The 17,240-nt window shown below is 37.2% G+C and overlaps 1 protein-coding gene across 1 annotated transcript in view; it reads left to right on the forward strand.

The window, feature by feature from the left end:
- Nucleotides 1-17,240, forward strand: part of Arp6 (Actin-related protein 6) — an 80,585-nt gene that overhangs the window by 35,743 nt on the left and 27,602 nt on the right. Inside the window, exons 6-8 of the mRNA XM_090380031.1 lie at nt 3,777-3,932; nt 7,938-8,058; nt 12,629-12,752. Coding sequence (XP_090236157.1) covers nt 3,777-3,932; nt 7,938-8,058; nt 12,629-12,752 — 401 coding nt within the window. The remainder of the gene's footprint in view (nt 1-3,776; nt 3,933-7,937; nt 8,059-12,628; nt 12,753-17,240) is intronic.

Here is a 17,240-nt window from a genome sequence, read left to right on the forward strand (position 1 = left end):
ACACTGTGATCACTGCCACCTAGTGGTTCCTTTATCTGCAGATTCTTGATGCATGAAGAATCACTACTGATAATCAGATCAAGAGTATTACTCCCTCTACTTCCCTCCCGAACATGCTGCTGAAGAAAACAATCATCTAATAAGTCCAGAAAAGCCTTGCTAGTGTGTGAGTGACCAACCCACAAATTCCAGTCAATATCCGAGAAATTAAAATCCTCCATTATAAGACACTCTAATTTACTGGCCTACTCTATTTCTCTGCACAATTGCTCATTATACTCATCAGATTCATTAGGCCTATAACACACACCTACTCACATTTTTCCTTTCCCAGTGCTTATGTCACACCAAACAGACTCAACATTGCATTGTCCACTCACATCAACTGGATGCACTTCCTTAGATTTTGTGTTTCTTAACTAACGGCATAACCCCTCCTCCCTTCCTGTCCTGTCTATCCTTTCTGTACACATTGTACTCCCCAAATTCCAGTTCTGCACTTCTTATGTCTGTATGACACAGTGTCTCTGATATCCCAACAATATATCTGCCTTTGATGTCTTGACTAGCACTTCAAGCTCATCGAATTTATTAACTATACTCCTAGCATTGGTGTACATGCAAGTATACATGCACCTGTTTCTACTCTTAGTTACCCTAACACAGCCCATGTATTTCCAGCAGTTCTGGAAATTCCCATTGCCTTGCTTTCCAGGCTGCTGCTCAATTTCATTTCAATCGAAGTAGTCCAAGAATCACTTTTACCTCTGCCAGTGGCTACTTTTAATCTATTAGTCTGTGTATCCCCCCAAGCTAGCATTTTTCCGACCCATCTAACTCTGCCTCGATAGCATCAGCAAATATTCTTGCACCCTTTCTATTTAAGTGTATGCCATCCCTGTAGAAGCAGTCTCTCCTGTTAACAAGCACAGACCATGCTGAGAAAATTTCTACCCCTTGAGCCTTGCACAATCTCTCCAGGGCCGAATTGATCGACAAGACGCTCATCATGTACTCCCTCCTATCATGTCTGGGCAGAATTGCAGACACTTTCAAATTCAACCCTAACTCACGGCTTTTTTTCTGCATCGTCTTGTACTTGTTAAGTAATTCTGCCAGTCTCCTACTCTTAATATCATTAGTGCCAATGTGTACAACAATATCACCCTTTGGGCTCTTAAAGGATGATATCTGCCCTACAATGTCATCAACCTTTGCCCCTGGCAGACATACCTTGGTTCTGTTCCATCTATCCTTTTTGCACAATATGTTCCCCGTTTCCCTGACAATAGAGTCACCTACAACAACTAGTTCCTTTGGGACCAGCGCACTCTGCCTTGGGAATTGCCGCTGTGTTGCATGATGTTCAAGTGCAAGCTCTGGCATTGATGTGGGCAGCTGAGAGTTTGATGGCTCCCTCAATTTAAATCCTTCGAGGGCATCTGCCCTGTCCTTCAAGCTCTCATATAAGCCCATAACAATGCAGAGTTGGCGCCTGATTTTCTCGCACTCCTTACATCACACACACACAAAGACATTGCCCTTGGCCATATCATGTCCCGTTCCTGATAGCTCCACAAACATCAAACAAGCAGTGCATTTCAATAGACTGTGATTCTGAGGACAACCGCGCCCCCCCCAGTTCTCCCCGAGCCACAGCACTTCCACTAGTTTGAGCCTTTTGCTTTGCTGCTCTGGTCTGAATCATGATTTCTATTCAAGTTCAATAAAATTCCAATACAAAATATAACCCTAAACCTATATTCCAATGCAGTTATAACACTATATATATATATATATTTCAGTATTGAATATTATCTCCGAGTTACGTTATATGACTTTCTTATCCCCTGTCAACTTATATGTATTAATTTATGATGTTACGTTTGTAATAACTAGGTCGCTATATTTATTTAGTTAAAAAAAGTACAATTCAGTTGACAATGAAATTTAATAAGATTAATAAATTTTACTGATTAATTGACACTACTATACTCTCTATCTAGTTTTCTGTTAAACCTTATGCTATCTAGTTTTCCATTAGACCTTACGCTATCTAGTTCGGTGCACACGTATCTTATAACAATGGCGGAAAGTTGCAAACGGTTAATCTACAGACACAAGGTATTATTTACTTTCCAAATCACGCTATCTAAATTCAAAATAAACCATGGAGCTTGACTAGGTCTATAAGCTACTTATAGAAAATAATTTAATCTAACAATTAAGTCAATAAAGCGGCTAAGTATAATTAAAAACTTTTCGTTCACGGGAGCTGCAAAACCTGTCCACACGTGGATTTGATACCCTTACCGATACTAAGTAATAACCTACAAAATCTCTATCTAAATTCAATTTAAACTAAAGTATTGCTACTAGGAATATAAAGCAACTCTAAAAAATAAATTAATATGCCAATTTAAGTCAATAAAAAAGCAAAAACTTCTCTATTTAAGTCAATAAAAAAGCAAAAACTTCTCTATTTTCTGGAGCCATGAAAACTTCGCCTGTTTACATGTACTCTCGCACCCACTCCTATTTGTCTAGTTCTTCCTTGAATTTATTCAAACTGCCCACTTCCACAACAACAGATGGAAGCTTGTTCCAACAATCAACTACCTGCTGGCTGAAGACAAACTTTTGCACATATATTCTGCAACCATCCTTCCTCAATTTGAATTTATACCCCTTCATGTGTGTAATCTGAGCAAGAGGAAGAATGCCATCAGCATTAAGCTTGCTCAATCCATTCAAAACCTTAAATACCTCCGTTGGATGACCTCTTGTGGCGTATCAGACTGTGGGAGGTATAAGCAAAATGGGCTAATTTATTCAACATCATTAGGTGATTATGTGCACAGAGGCTGACTTGATTCAGAAAATTGATTATTTAAAGAAGAGTAAAAAAGTTAATATATTCCCCTCTTAGAAGTATTTGATTTGCTTATTAATCTTCACTTAAGCTATTTCAGCGATTAAAAAGTACAACACAGGGTGCCATTTCATTAGTAAAAATTTCTTTTTAATGAAAAGTACAATACCATGATAAATCACAAGGACAAGATCAGAAAATTTTTAAATTATTGCTAATATGAATTATGGAAGATTATAGTATGGATCCACATACACTCATAATTTAACCCAAAATTTTTGGAAGTCTGGCTTCAAATTACTTTAAACATCCTACACACCAGAAATTGGAAAGATAACTTCAAGTGAAAGATACAGCATTTCACATTAATCTGTCTAATTTTTAACAATTTTTAATATAATTTAAAACAATTACAGTCCATTTTAAATATACTTTTATAGTAGTGAGCATATATAAAAATAATCAAAATACATTTGAAATGCTTTATTCCAACTGTCTTGTTATAGAAAACTACAACAACATATAATTTAGCAACCCACAGGCCAAATGCGATTGGTATTGTATGTAGCTTAGGATATTTATTTATTTATTTAATTGGACTTGGTGCATCTTGGCCATAGTTGCCCATGTGCCATCAAAACCAAATTATGTATTTAATTTTATTTATTTACTTTTTTAAATGTCTAACCAAGAAGGGGTAGGGATACCAAAATGAGAAATTAGTATCAATTAACTTCAGCCATTCATTAAAGATAGATTTTTTTAGCTTCTTGCATTACTTTTTTTAGATTTTCCTTCTCCCATGATATAGTGGTAATTATAATAAGCCTCTAAAATTTAAGTGTTTTCTGAAACTGATCTTTTCTTATATGTTTCCTTTTATTATATATATGTTTTCCACTAGGATAGATGTTGGAGGAAAAGTACTGACCAATCATTTGAAAGATATTATCTCCTACAGACAGTTACATGTGATGGATGAAACATATGTGATGAACCAAGTAAAGGAAGATGTTTGTTATGTTTCTACAGATCTTAAAAGAGATCTTGATTTAGCTAGGTATGTTTATCATTTGAACATTTCTTTGATATATTAATAACTATAGAGATAAGAACTTCAAAGTAAACTCACTTTCTAGTATATTTTCCTCACCATTTCAGAAGTGATGTTTACAAACATGTTAGAAATAGATATTTCAGTTTTTCTAATGCTATTAGCTTTAAATATTTATACCACTCTTCTTTCATAACTTGTGTTATCAATCCAAGTATCTTTCACTAGTGTACTTCTTTGAGTTATTCATTCTCTAATTTGATTAAATCATCTTGGTTAAATCATCACCTGAATCTTTGCCCATTTTTTTTTTTTTTTTATGAAAACCCCAAACGCGAGAGGTATTAGAACCTATAGTACTTAGTACCGTGCTTGAGTTGGAGCTTGAGAAGATGAAAAAAGTTATTTGTTGACATTAGACTTGAACTTCTGTAGAGTGTAATTTTCAGGAAATACGTATGAAGAAAGTTCCAGAAAATGGCAGTTTGAATGAATAAAAGGGAAGATGAAAAGTTGGTTCTGTGAGTTTGAAGTTGGACAGTAAATGGATGTTGGCTGGTGGCAGCATGAGTTGGGATTGTTTTCAAAGAGAGAACTTGAATTATAGAAGCCAATTCAGAAGAACAGTGCCCATGGAAGTATCTGTAGAAAAGGCATGCAGCAGAAACAGTATGTCTATGAGACAGCGAGTGGAGAGACTCTGTTAGAGATGAGTCATTAATTAACCTAACTGCCCTCTTCTAAATGGAATCTAGAAGCCTGAGAGAGGTTTTGAGGGCACTGCCCCAGATTTAGGAACAATATTTCATAGTAGGGTGGATTTGGAATTTGTACAGAGTGAACAGCTGCTTGGAAGAAAAGTAATGCCAAGAGCAAAAGAGAAATCCAAGTTTTTTAGATGCAGAGGAAGCAATAATTGTAATGTGCTTGTGCCAAAAGAGATTAGAAGTCAGGGTAATCCCCAAAAGATATATATCATCTTGCCCAGAAAGCAGTGTCACCAAATATAACATAGGAGCTGAAGAATCCTTTTTGCGAGATAATAGACAATACTGAGTTTTAGAAGGATTGAAATCAACTAAGTTGTGTTTGCCCCACTGGAGAATTGCCTGGAGATCGGCATTTAAGGAATTGGTAGCGGATATTCAAGAAGTTGAAGCTGATTGAGCAGTGCAAGATTTCTCAAAATGGAAAGTGGAATGCAATGTGCTATTATTGGCAAAACTATGGATAGGATTTCCACTCAATGGAAGAAGGTTATTAATATACAAAAGGAAAAGTGTGGGGAAAAGAACTGAACCCTGGGGGACACCAGCATTAGTGGAGAAGTTAGAAGATAGAGAGCCATCTACCATCACCCTCAGTGAGCGATCAGAGAGAAAACTGGATAACAAATTACAAAAAACAGTTGGCAAACCATAAGATGGAAGCTTGTTTAAAGGGCCTTTATGCCAAACACGATCGAAAGCCTTTGAGACGTCAAGAGCAACTGCTTGCGTTTCACTAAACTTTTTCATTGAATTTGTCCATAAATGGGTAACGTAAGCCAGAATATCACCAGTGGATCGACACTGGTGATATTCTGGATCCATACTGGCGATCGTTGATCAGATGGAAGGTTTCTAGCTAGTTTAAAGGTAGGCAATTAATTGATTTCTCCATTACTTTAGAAAGAGTAGAAGTAATTGAAATGGAACGATAATTGGATGGGAGGGATTTTTCACCCTTTTTAGGAACTGGCTGGATATGAGCAAATTTCCAAGCAGAAGAAAAAACACCTTTGGAATTAGAAAGTGAAAAAAGGCGGCAAAGAACAGGAGTAAGTTCAGGAGCACAGGTTTTGAGAACAAGTGGAGAAATACCATCAGGACCTGGAGCTTTCTTAGCATCAAGATTTGTCAAAATCCTTCTGACATCCTTTTGACGGAAGACCACAGGAATCATTGAATGGAGCATGTTGGGAATGGTGAGAGGTGTTTTACCAAGATCATTAATACATGAGCTCGAAGAAAAATGGGATGCCAGCAGGTCAGCTTTATCCTTGGCTGAAGTGACAACAGATCCGTCTGGTTTTGAGAGAGATTGGAACAGAGATGGGCAAAAGTTGCAGCCAATAGCTTTGGCAAGAGACCAGTATGCTCGGCTACCATTAGGGCAAGAAGCAAGTTTTCTACTCTTAGCGTGTTCAAAATCTAGTTCGGACTGATTAATAACTGCTTTACAATTGTTGCAAGCTTTAGTGTAGGCAGAAAATGAAACTAAAGAATTGGAAACAAGCCAATTACTATATGCAACATTCTTCTCTTGAACAACCTTAGCACATTCATTGGAAAACCAAGGTTTAGATAAAGTACAAGATTTTAGAGTGGAGTGTGGAATAAAGGATTCCATTCCTACAAGAATAATTTCACTGACATGATCTGAGCAAACGTTGACATCAGAAGTTTTGAAACACTAATCCGACCAAGCAAAAGAAGAAAAGAAATCTCTTAGGTCATCCCATTTTGCATTCTTGTAATGCCAAACAACTTGAGGTTGGGAATACCCATGAGATAAAGGCTCCATCAGAGAAGAGACAGTCACCAAGTTGTGATCTGAGGTGCCTAAAGGACCACTCACTTCGACCGTGTACTTAGGATTGTTTATGAGAAAAAGACCAAGCGTGTTAGCTGTATGGTTAGGATTGTCCTGTATTCTTGTAGGTAGATGAACAATCTGTGAAAGGTCATTAGTAATTGCAAAATCCTCAGCATCTCGACCAGCTGGGTCAGTATGACTAGAAAATGGAATCCAGCTGGAGTTGTGAAAGTTAAAATCAACAAGGAAAATTATCTCACTGTTAGGAAAGTTGGACTGGAGAAAGTTAAGTTGCAAAGAGAGGAAGTCAAAGAGCTCCAAGTGAGTAATGGAGTTGGGAGAACAGTAGAGACAACAGATGAATTTGACAGAATGAGGTAGAGAGATTTTAAGACATAGAAGGGCACCGCCGTAGCCAGGTGTGAAGGAGCAGCAGTGCATAGCACACGCTTCTTGATTAGACCGGGGTTCGAGCCCGTCACCACCATATACGGAGGATGCGGAAAGGTCAGGGAATGACCACCGCATATTCCCGGAGCAATATGGCCTTAGTTGTTAATGCTCCTAAAAACCAAATAACAACAACAAGCCATAGAAGATCAAAAAGAGAAGATTCCAAATTACCAAGTCTCTGACAGGGAATATCGGAACAAACATATGCACAAGTACCACCTTTGAGGCGAAAGGAATCATACAGTGAATAATTTGTGTAACTGAGATGAGCAGTAGTTGAATCAACTGATCACTGAGATTCTGTCAGAAAAAGTACATGGGGTTTGGCAGACTGCAAGTGGAAATGGATGTTGTTGAGATTAGAATTGAGACCACATATATTTTTGAAATGAACTAGGAAGTGTTTTACTATCTACTTTACTACAATCCAGCATAAAATCCATTTAAAACATTTGGTGCTATGAAGATTCATCTCTGTTACCCTTCTTTCCTTCCTGAAATGCATTAAATCTCATCTAATATCAAGTTCTCCATGATATTAGATGAGACTTAATGTATGTAATTCTGTAATTTCTGATTCTTATTTTCCTTCATCACTTGCATTCAAATGTTTTGCAGTTATGAATGAACTTATATTCACAGTCATGCTTACTAAAGTGCCACTTCTTAATGTAGTGAGGAGGGGAGAAAAGACATTGCACATAGAGCACTATAAGCAACTATCTCCAGTAATTTTACAGTGATTTTATTACTTTCATTGCATTAGTGGTTAGCTAATTGTGCATACACAATTAACTGTTTAGTGAACTTAATTATATCTTAATTATAACTCTATATTCTCATAAGTAGTTAATTTCTTTACATTTATCTGTAAATCCTGATATATGGAAAAACGTCTAGTATATCCTTTGCTTATAAGTTGAACAATTTATACTTATGTGCAACTGTACCTCTCCCGATTTATTCCTTAATATAACATAGGGTGAAGGGTAAAGAAAATTGCATTGTAAGGGATTATGTTCTTCCTGATTATACAGTCATAAAAAGGGGATATGTGAGACCTCTTGAAGAAACCACTGGAAAGCCAAAAGAGAATGAACAGGTAAGTGAAGTAGTAGGACTTTTTGTTGTTGTTTTTGTTATATTAGCATAGTTGACCAATTCAATAATCTACCTTTCATGGATTACTGAAAGTAATAAATGCTTTATATCATTTGGCTGAAAATTATGATACTTGAAAGTAATAAAGTATGATTGAAATTTATGTGAAAAGATTTTCACCAACAAAAAATCTTTATGCAATGCAAGGATAGATGATAAAAAAAATTGCACGCTTTATATGTATGTATTACATACATACAACCATATAAAGCAGGTAGCTGATATGAGGCATATAATAGCTGCACAGTGGACCACGCGATGGATTAGCTCAAATTTAATTGGAAACATTATTATGTCAAAAGACATTGTGTACAGAATTACACCCTTCTAAACCAGATAAGAATTGGGGAAAAGATCCAAAATCTGGATCAGGTATAAATCCAGGTAGCCAATATATGACATGCAATGGCTGCACAGTGCACTGCTTGATAGATTTAGCTCAAATTTTGATAGAATGCATTGTCATACGAATTAGGAATATGTACAAAGTTTCAGCCTTCTATCTCTATTAGAAGCGACTGAAAAAGCAATCAGCAGATTTGATGACAAAGGCAGTGACTTAATATAAGGTATATAAAAATAGGAATAAATCTGGCAGTGCCTGTATATTTTTTGTACATCAATATGTTTACAGATGGTTCAGGGAACACGATAACAAGATGCACCATTTTCTGTGGCCTCCATAATCACCTGAACTCAATATCACTGAAAATTTTTTGCACTGACATCTTGGCGGCTACAAATTCGCCAAGTTCAAGTTTATACTGTTCCATTTTGTTATCCCCATTTTTTTCCCTTGTTTTTTTAATACAAAGGTGGGATATCAATGTGGAACAGCATGGACTTGTATTAGACCACTGCAAAGTTTCAAGATTCAGTTTGATTTTGAATGAGGATTGAAGATTTGATTTCTAGAAGGCCAAGTCATGCTGGTCAGAGGCTAGGACACACTTGCATTTTGCATAATTTGCATTTTCAAATTAAGTATGTAGATTTTTTTTTTTTTTTTTTATGTAAACTCCAAACACGAGGGGTATTGGAACCTATAGTACTTAGTACTGTGCTTGGGTTGGAGGTTGAGAAGACGAAAGAAGATATTTGTTGACATTGGACTTGAACTTCTGTAGACTGTTTCAGGAAATATGTACGAAGGAAGGTTGTTCCAGAAAACGGCAGTTGAATGAATAAACGAGGAAGATGAAAAGTTGGTTCTGTGAAGTTGGACAGTAAATGGATGTTGGCTGGTGGCGGCACATGTTCGGACTGTTTTGAAAGAGAGAGCGGGAATTATAGAAGCCAATTCAGAAGAACAGTGCCCATGGAAGTATCTGTAGAAGAGGCATGCAGCAGAAACAGTATGTCTATGAGACAGTGAGTGGAGATTAATAATTAGTTAGGTTAATTAATGATTCATCTCTTTTAGAGATGAATCATTAATTAACCTAACTGCCCTCTTTGGAACGGAATCAAGAAGCCTGAGAGAGGTTTGGGGGGCACCACCACAGATGTGGGAACAATATTCCATGGTAGGGCGGATTTGTGATTTGTACAGAGTGAACAGCTGTTTGGAAGAAAAGTAACGCTGAGAGCGAAAGAGAAAACCAAGTTTTTTAGATGCAGAAGAAGCAATATTTGTAATGTGCTTGTGCCCAGAGAGATTAGAAGTCAGGGTAATCCCCAAAAGAGATATATCATTTTGAATATGATATATTATATATCGGAGTGTCACCAAAGATAAGCATAGGAGCAGAAGAATCCTTTTTGCGAGATATAAGACTGAGTTTTAGAAGGATTGTAATCAACTAAGTTGTGTTTGCCCCACTGGAGAATTTCCTGGAGATCGGCATTTAAGGAATTGGTAGCAGATTTTCAAGAAGTTGGAGCTGATTGAGCAGAACAAGGTTTCTTAAAATAGAAAGTGGAATGCAATGTGCTATCATTGGCAAAACTATGGATAGGATTTCCACTCAATGGAAGAAGGTCATTAATATACAAGAGGAAAAGAGTGGGGGAAAGAACTGAACCTTGGGGGACACCGGCATTAGTGGAGAAGTTAGAAGACAGAGAGCCATCTACCATCACCATTACAGGATTGCAAGTATTCGTGGCTATCTATTTAGTTAAATTTAATTTTATTAAATAAAATTAATAAAAAAATTTATAAATTAATAAATTGTTGAGGATGGACATAAAAAAGGCACCTGGGTGGATAGAATATATCTAGTTATATTAAGGGAACAGCATAGGGAATGAGCAAACCCTTAGCCATAATTATGAGAGCATCCTTGGATTCAGGGAGGTTCCTGTGGACTGGAAATGTGCAAATATATTACCAATTCATAAAGGGGATCAAAATTAGCATTAGCATTAGCATTAGCAGAGGCATATGATGCAAGAAAGCAAGCTTATTCAGCATCAGCCAAAAAAAAAAAAAAAAAAAAAACCACTCCCATTTCACCCCTCCGTTCGTTCGAAATACCTGTCCAGTTGAGCTTTAAATTTGTTTAGGCTATCAACTTCAACAACAAGTGATGGAAGTCGGTTCCACCAACCAACCACCCGCTGGCCAAAGGCAAATTTCCGCACATCTATCCGACATCCGTCCTTCCTCAATTTGAATTTATGCCCTCTGAGGTGATTATTCTGAGAAAGATGAAGAATCCCATTGGCATTGAGCATGCTCAAACCATTCAAAGCCTTATACACCTCTATCAGATCACCTCGCCGGTGCCTAGTCTCCAGACTCTGTAATTTGCAAAACTTAAGCCTTTCTTCGTAAGAGCAACCCTTTGTTCCATTCACTAATCTTGTTGCCCTTCTCTGTACCCGTTCCAGCAGCTCTACATCCTTCTTGAAATGAGGCCTCCAGACCTGTATACAGTACTCAAGATGTGGCCTAACCATTGCCTTATACAAGGGAATAATCACCTCCTTATCCCTGCTAGAAAAATTCCTGTATATCATTGATAAGACACCATGAGCTACTCTTGCAGCTCGTCTGCACTGCTCAGAGAACTTCATATCTGCTTGCACAATTACCCCCAGGTCCTTTTCAATCTCCACCACTGTCAGTGTAGTACCGCAGAGTTGATACGTTGCTCTGGGGTTACTGTTTCCCATATGTAGTACTTTACATTTGTCGATGTTAAACTTCATTTGCCACCTCTCAGCCCATCTGTTCAACCTTTCCAGATCCTGTTGCAGCAGCATAGCGTCAGTATTGTCCTTAACGACCCTGCCAACCTTTGTATCATCTGCAAACTTGGACATTAAACTTGATATCCCATCATCAATAATTGACACGAGTAATTACAGACCTGTTAGCCTAACATCAGTTGGAGGGAAAATAATGGACTCACTAGTAAAAGAAGTAATGCAGTACCATTTGGACTGGCATGCAATTATACTGCAATCACAGCATGGATTTGTCAAGGGGCAGTCTTGTCTGACCAACGTGATAGGTTACTATGATGCAGTGACCAAAACACTATGCAAGAAATCATTTGACATTGCATGTAAAAGACCACCGTACAAACTGGAGCAATGTGGCATTAAGGGAAAGTTACTGCTGTGAATAAAGGGATGGTTAAGTAGAAGAAAACAGAGTGGTTATCAATAGGCACTGCTCTTCAGGGAGTAATGTTATTAGTGGAGTTCCCCCAGGGTTCAATGCTGGGTCCATTGTTGTTTACAATATTTATCAGTGATATTGATGAAGGTATATCAAGCTTAATGTTTAAGTTTTCTAAGTTTTAAAAATTTAGAAAACTTAAATGTGTGAGTTTTCTAAATTGAAAATTTTCTAATAGTACTACTGCACTATACCCCATAAAGGAAACAATAAGTGTAATGAAGATACTTTAATCCTTTATGAAGAAGCTCACAGAAACCAACAGGCAAAGGTGATGTTAATCAAAGCTTCACTATAAGAAATGATCAGACAGTCAATGTTGATGTTCAATACTTTTGATGTTAAATATTATGTTTTAATCTTTTTTTTTAAATAGATTTTTTTTAAAATATTTTTAAAAATTAAATTTTTTTTTTTAAAAAGAGAGAGAGTCTTGCTGTTTGCATTAGACAAGTCAGCGTTCACTAGCACAAAAGTTCACCATGACAGTATAGTGGTTTCATCACTTGTCACTCATTTGGAAAGTTCTGGGTTTGAGTCCCATTCATGACTAGAGGAATTTCTGAAGACCTCTTCATCAAGACTAGTTAGTCAATCTCATGTGAAGGGAGTAGAGTTTCTCCTGCAAGTTATTCTGAGTTTGTAGCCCACACAGCATACAACTCAGTCCAAAAACACGCACTTGCACAGACAATATTCAATGTTTGGTGCAACATGGTCTCTTTATGTAAAACCCAACAATAACAGATAACACAGAACCCATAAAAATTCACCACTTATAGCAGGTTTCATTGTATAACTTTTTATAACTTTTTTCGTACATTTTTTAGTTTGAGTTTTGATTATTTTTTCTATTTACTTATTTTAATTATCTTTATAGATTATTAGAATGAATAATGAAAGATTCCAAGTTCCAGAAATTCTTTTCCATCCCTCAGATGTTGGAATTCAAGAGATGGGAATTAGTGAGGCTATTGTGCAAGCCGTTGAAGCCACTCCTGAAGGTATCATTTAAATTATTTATTCAGACTGAAAATAATGAGGGAAGAGAGGTTGTGGAGTTACTATAATATTCATTATCATTCATTTTTACTTTTTATTATCATATCATTAAACCTTTGAATAAAAAATCGTTATGTACAATTTAAGACTTTAAAGTTATATTGTAGTACTACTGTTGTTTTTCTCTATAAGTAGAAAGTATTTGCATATAACAGCAGACATACTAGTATGCACATTAAAAAAAATTTGCTGTGGAAGAAGAGACAGTGGCTATTAATATAATTTATTAAAATATTTAGTACTATCCAGTTGCCGCTCTGAATTATTGAATTTTGTAGCTGCTAAAGTGCCTTACTTCATCAGAATCTTCTTTACTGATGCTCAGGACCAAATTATCCAGTCAATTTACAGCAAAATTGCTTTAATTCTGCCTAACTTTTCTAGATCCTGTTGCAGTAGCATACTGTCTTTACTGTTATTAACAACCCTATGAACCTTTGTATCATCTGCAAACTTGGACATTAAGCCAGATATACCTTCATTGATAAATACACAAAACAACAATGGGCCCAGCACTGAGACTTAGGGGACTCCACTAATAACATTAATCCACATAGAGCAGTGTCCATTCATTACCACTCTGCTTTCTCCCACTCAACCATCCCTTTATCCATTTCAGCAACTTTCTGTTAATGCTAGACCGCTCAAATTTGTACAGCAGTCTTCCATGTGCAACAGAATCAAAAGCTTTACTGAAATCCAAGTATATGATATCAAAATTATTTTTTGCATCCGATTCCTTTGTATGACCACATCATAGTATCCAGTCAAATTGGTCAGACACAAGACTTCCCCTTAACAAACCCATGCTATGTCTGAACTATTACTGCAGTCATGTCTAAGTGATCCTGCATCACTTCTTTAACCAGTGTCTCCATTATTTTCCCCGGAACAGAAGTTAAACTAACAGGTATATAATTATTTGTGTCACCCTTTGAACCCCCTTTGTGAATTAGAGATACATTCGCACATCTCCAGTCCATGGGGACCTCCCCTGAATCTAAAGATGCTCTCATACTTATGGCTAAGGGTGTGCTTACTTCCCTTGCTGCCTCCTTCAATATAACTGGATTTCCCACAAAGACTTTTTTGGATTTATTGGATGATTGTTTTCTGCAGCAGCATGTTCAAGAGGCAACCAGAGAGTGTAATACTCTTGATCTGGTTATCAGCAGTGATCATTCGTGTATTAAGAATTTGCAGATAAAGGAATCACCAGATGGCAGTGATCACAGTGTACTGATGTGGGATACTTAAAGATATAATTACCATCAGGGGTAAAGGAAAACGTTTTTGCTTCCGTAAATGTGAGTACAATGGTCTCAAACAATTTTTAAATTCTGTACAGTGGAATCAACTGATGATGTTACCAACAGTAAATTCTAAGTGGGAAGAATTCAAGGAATTAATCGTGGATGCTACTAAAAGTTTCATACCTATTAAGAAATATTGTTCAAGGTTTAGGCCTAAATGGTTTTCAAATGAACTAATGAGACTCGTGACAGAGAAGAAAAATGCATGGGATGCATATAAATTATCAAGCGACTCAGAAGCCTATGACAGATATAAGCTAGTCTGTAATCAGGTCACAAAGGAGGTTAGGCAGGCGAAGGCAAGAATTTCTTTACCTATTAAATATCTTTATTACAGGCAGTGATTGGTTACATGATTGCCTGATGCAATAATACCCACAACAGCGACAATGCTAGGATCAACTGACGATGTTACCAACAGTAAATTCTAAGTTGGAAGCATTCAAGGAATATCTAATTTGAATTATAAACTCTAAAGGAATATATAAACTCTAAAAGGAAGGGGATGAATCTGATTGGTCCACTTGATATCAATGGTTCGACTGTTGATGATCCTGCTCAGATAGCAAACAAACTGAATGAGTATTTTGCATCTACATTCACACATGAGGAGTTATTAAGGTTTGAAAATGGCAAAAGGTTATCAAATTGTAGCAGGATGCTTAATGATTTTGTAATAACCGAGAGCAAAGTGGAGGAGAAATTGTTGAAGTTAAACATAAGAAAGGCACCTTCTATCTTCCGGGGTGGATGGGATCTATCCAGTTATATTAAATGAGGCGGCAAAGCAACTAAGCAAACCCTAAGCCATAATTATGAGAGCATCCTTGGACTCAGGGGAGGTCCACACGGACTGGAGATGTGCAATTGTATCCCCAATTCACAAAGGGGGATCGAAGGGTGACACGAGTAGTTACAGACCAGTTAGTTTAACTTCTGTTCCGGGTAAAATAATGGAGTCACTGGTTAAAGATGCATTGCAGGATCATCTAGACAAGACTGCAGCAATAATTCAGACACAGCATGGGTTTGTTAAGGGAAAGTCTTGTCTGACAAATTTGATAGGATATTATGATGTGGTTACAAAGAAACTGGATGCAAAAAAATAATTTTGATATCATATTTTTGGATTTCAAGAAAGCTTTTGACACTGTTGAGCATGGAAGACTATTGTACAAATGGGAGCAGAATGGATTAAGGGTAAGTTGCTACAATGGATAAAAAGATGATTGAGTGGGAGAAGACAGAGGGTGGTAATTAATAGGTGCTGCTCTTCGTGGACTAATGTTATTAGTGGAGTCCCACAGGGTTCTGTGTTGGGTCCTCTGTTGTTTTGTATATTTATCAGTGATATTGATGAAGGTATATCAGGTTTAGTGTCGAAGTTTGCAGATGATACAAAGGTTGGCAGGGCTGTTAATGACAGTAATGGCAGTGTGCTACTGCAACAGGATCTAAATATTTTGGGCAGATGGGCTAAGAAGTGGCAACTGAAGTTTAACCTTGACAAATGCAAAGAACTGCATATGGCTAGAAGTAACCCCAGAGAAACGTACCAACTGTGTGGTACTACACTTAAGGGGGTAGAAAATGAAAAAGACCTGGGAGTAATTGAGCAGTCAGATATGAAGTTTTCTGAGCAATGCAGACAGGCTGCCAGGGCAGGTCATGGAGTTTTGTCAATGATATATAGGAATTTTGCTAGCAGGGAAAAGGAGGTGATTGTTCCTCTGTATAAGGCAATGGTCAGGCCACGCCTTGAGTACTGCGTACAGGTCTGGAAGCCTCATTTTAGGAAGGATGTAGATTTGCTTGAGCGTGTACAGAGAAGGGCAACAAAATTGGTGAGGGGAATGAAGGGATCCTCTTACGAAGAGAGGCTTAAGTTCTGCAAATTGCAGTGGCTGGAGACTAGGCACCTGCACGGTGATCTGATTGAGGTGTATAAGGCCTTGAATGGATTGAGCACGCTGAATTCTGATGGGATCCTTCCACTTGTTCAGATTAGAACCTAAGGGGGCATAAATTCAAATTAAGAAAAGACAGAGGTAGAATAGATGTGTGGAAATTTGCCTTTAGCCAGCGGGTGGTTAATTGCTGGAACAAACTTCCATCTGTCGTTGTGGAAGTTGATAGGTTAAATAAATTTAAGGAGGAACTGGACAGGCATTTGGAGGGAATGGTTTGATTTTTTTTTTTTTTTTTTTTGTCTGATGCTGCATAAGCTCATAAACTTGCTTTCTTGCATCACATGCCACTACTACTACTATTACTACAAAATCGTTTAGCTCCCTGTTAGAGTTTAGTAAACTTCTGTCCTCCCCTTTCTTACAGAATTCCTTATGTGTGAATGTAGATGCAAAATACTCATTCAGTTTGTCAGCTATCTTAGCAGGATCATCAACAGTCGAATCACCAACGTCAAGTGGACCAATCTGATTCATCCCCTTCCTTCTAGAGTTTACATAAGTAAAGAAGTCATTGTTGTTGTTTTTCTTTGCATCCTTTGTCAAGGATTTTTTTGTAATCAGCCTTTGCTTGCATAACCTCCTTTTGAACTTGATTACAAACAAGCTTATATCTTCCATAGGCTTCTGTGTCACCTGATAATTTATATGGATCCCATGCATTTTTCTTCTCTGCCACGAGCCTCATCAGTTCATCTGACATCCATTTAGGTCTAAACCTTGAACAGTATTCTTAGCTGGTATGAAAAGCCTAGTAGCTTCCAAGATTTATTCCTTGAAGGCTTCCCATTTAGAATTTGCTGTTTTTAATATCATCAGTTGATCCCACTATATAGAATTTAAAAACTGTCTGAGACCACTGTAGGTGGTAGATGACTTTCATCAACCGGTGAAATACCACCACTTTGCTTATTGGAGGCATAAAGTGGTGAAACCCATGTTTAGTCTCTAGAGCAAAGTTTCCAGCATTCCCCTCCCCCCATACTTCTCCTTCAACCCATGCATTGTACTAAGTACTATAGGTTTTGATACCTTTCGTATTTGGGGTTTTCATAAAAAAAAAAAAAAGTCACCTTTACGAAAACAAAAATCCTTCCCCTTTATGGTAGTTACATCTTTAAGTAAATTCCATCTCAGTACACTCTGATCA

Source organism: Mastigoproctus giganteus, chromosome 8, assembly GCF_048544385.1.
Source record: "Mastigoproctus giganteus isolate SK-2022 chromosome 8, ASM4854438v1, whole genome shotgun sequence".
NCBI lineage: Eukaryota > Metazoa > Arthropoda > Arachnida > Uropygi > Thelyphonidae > Mastigoproctus > Mastigoproctus giganteus.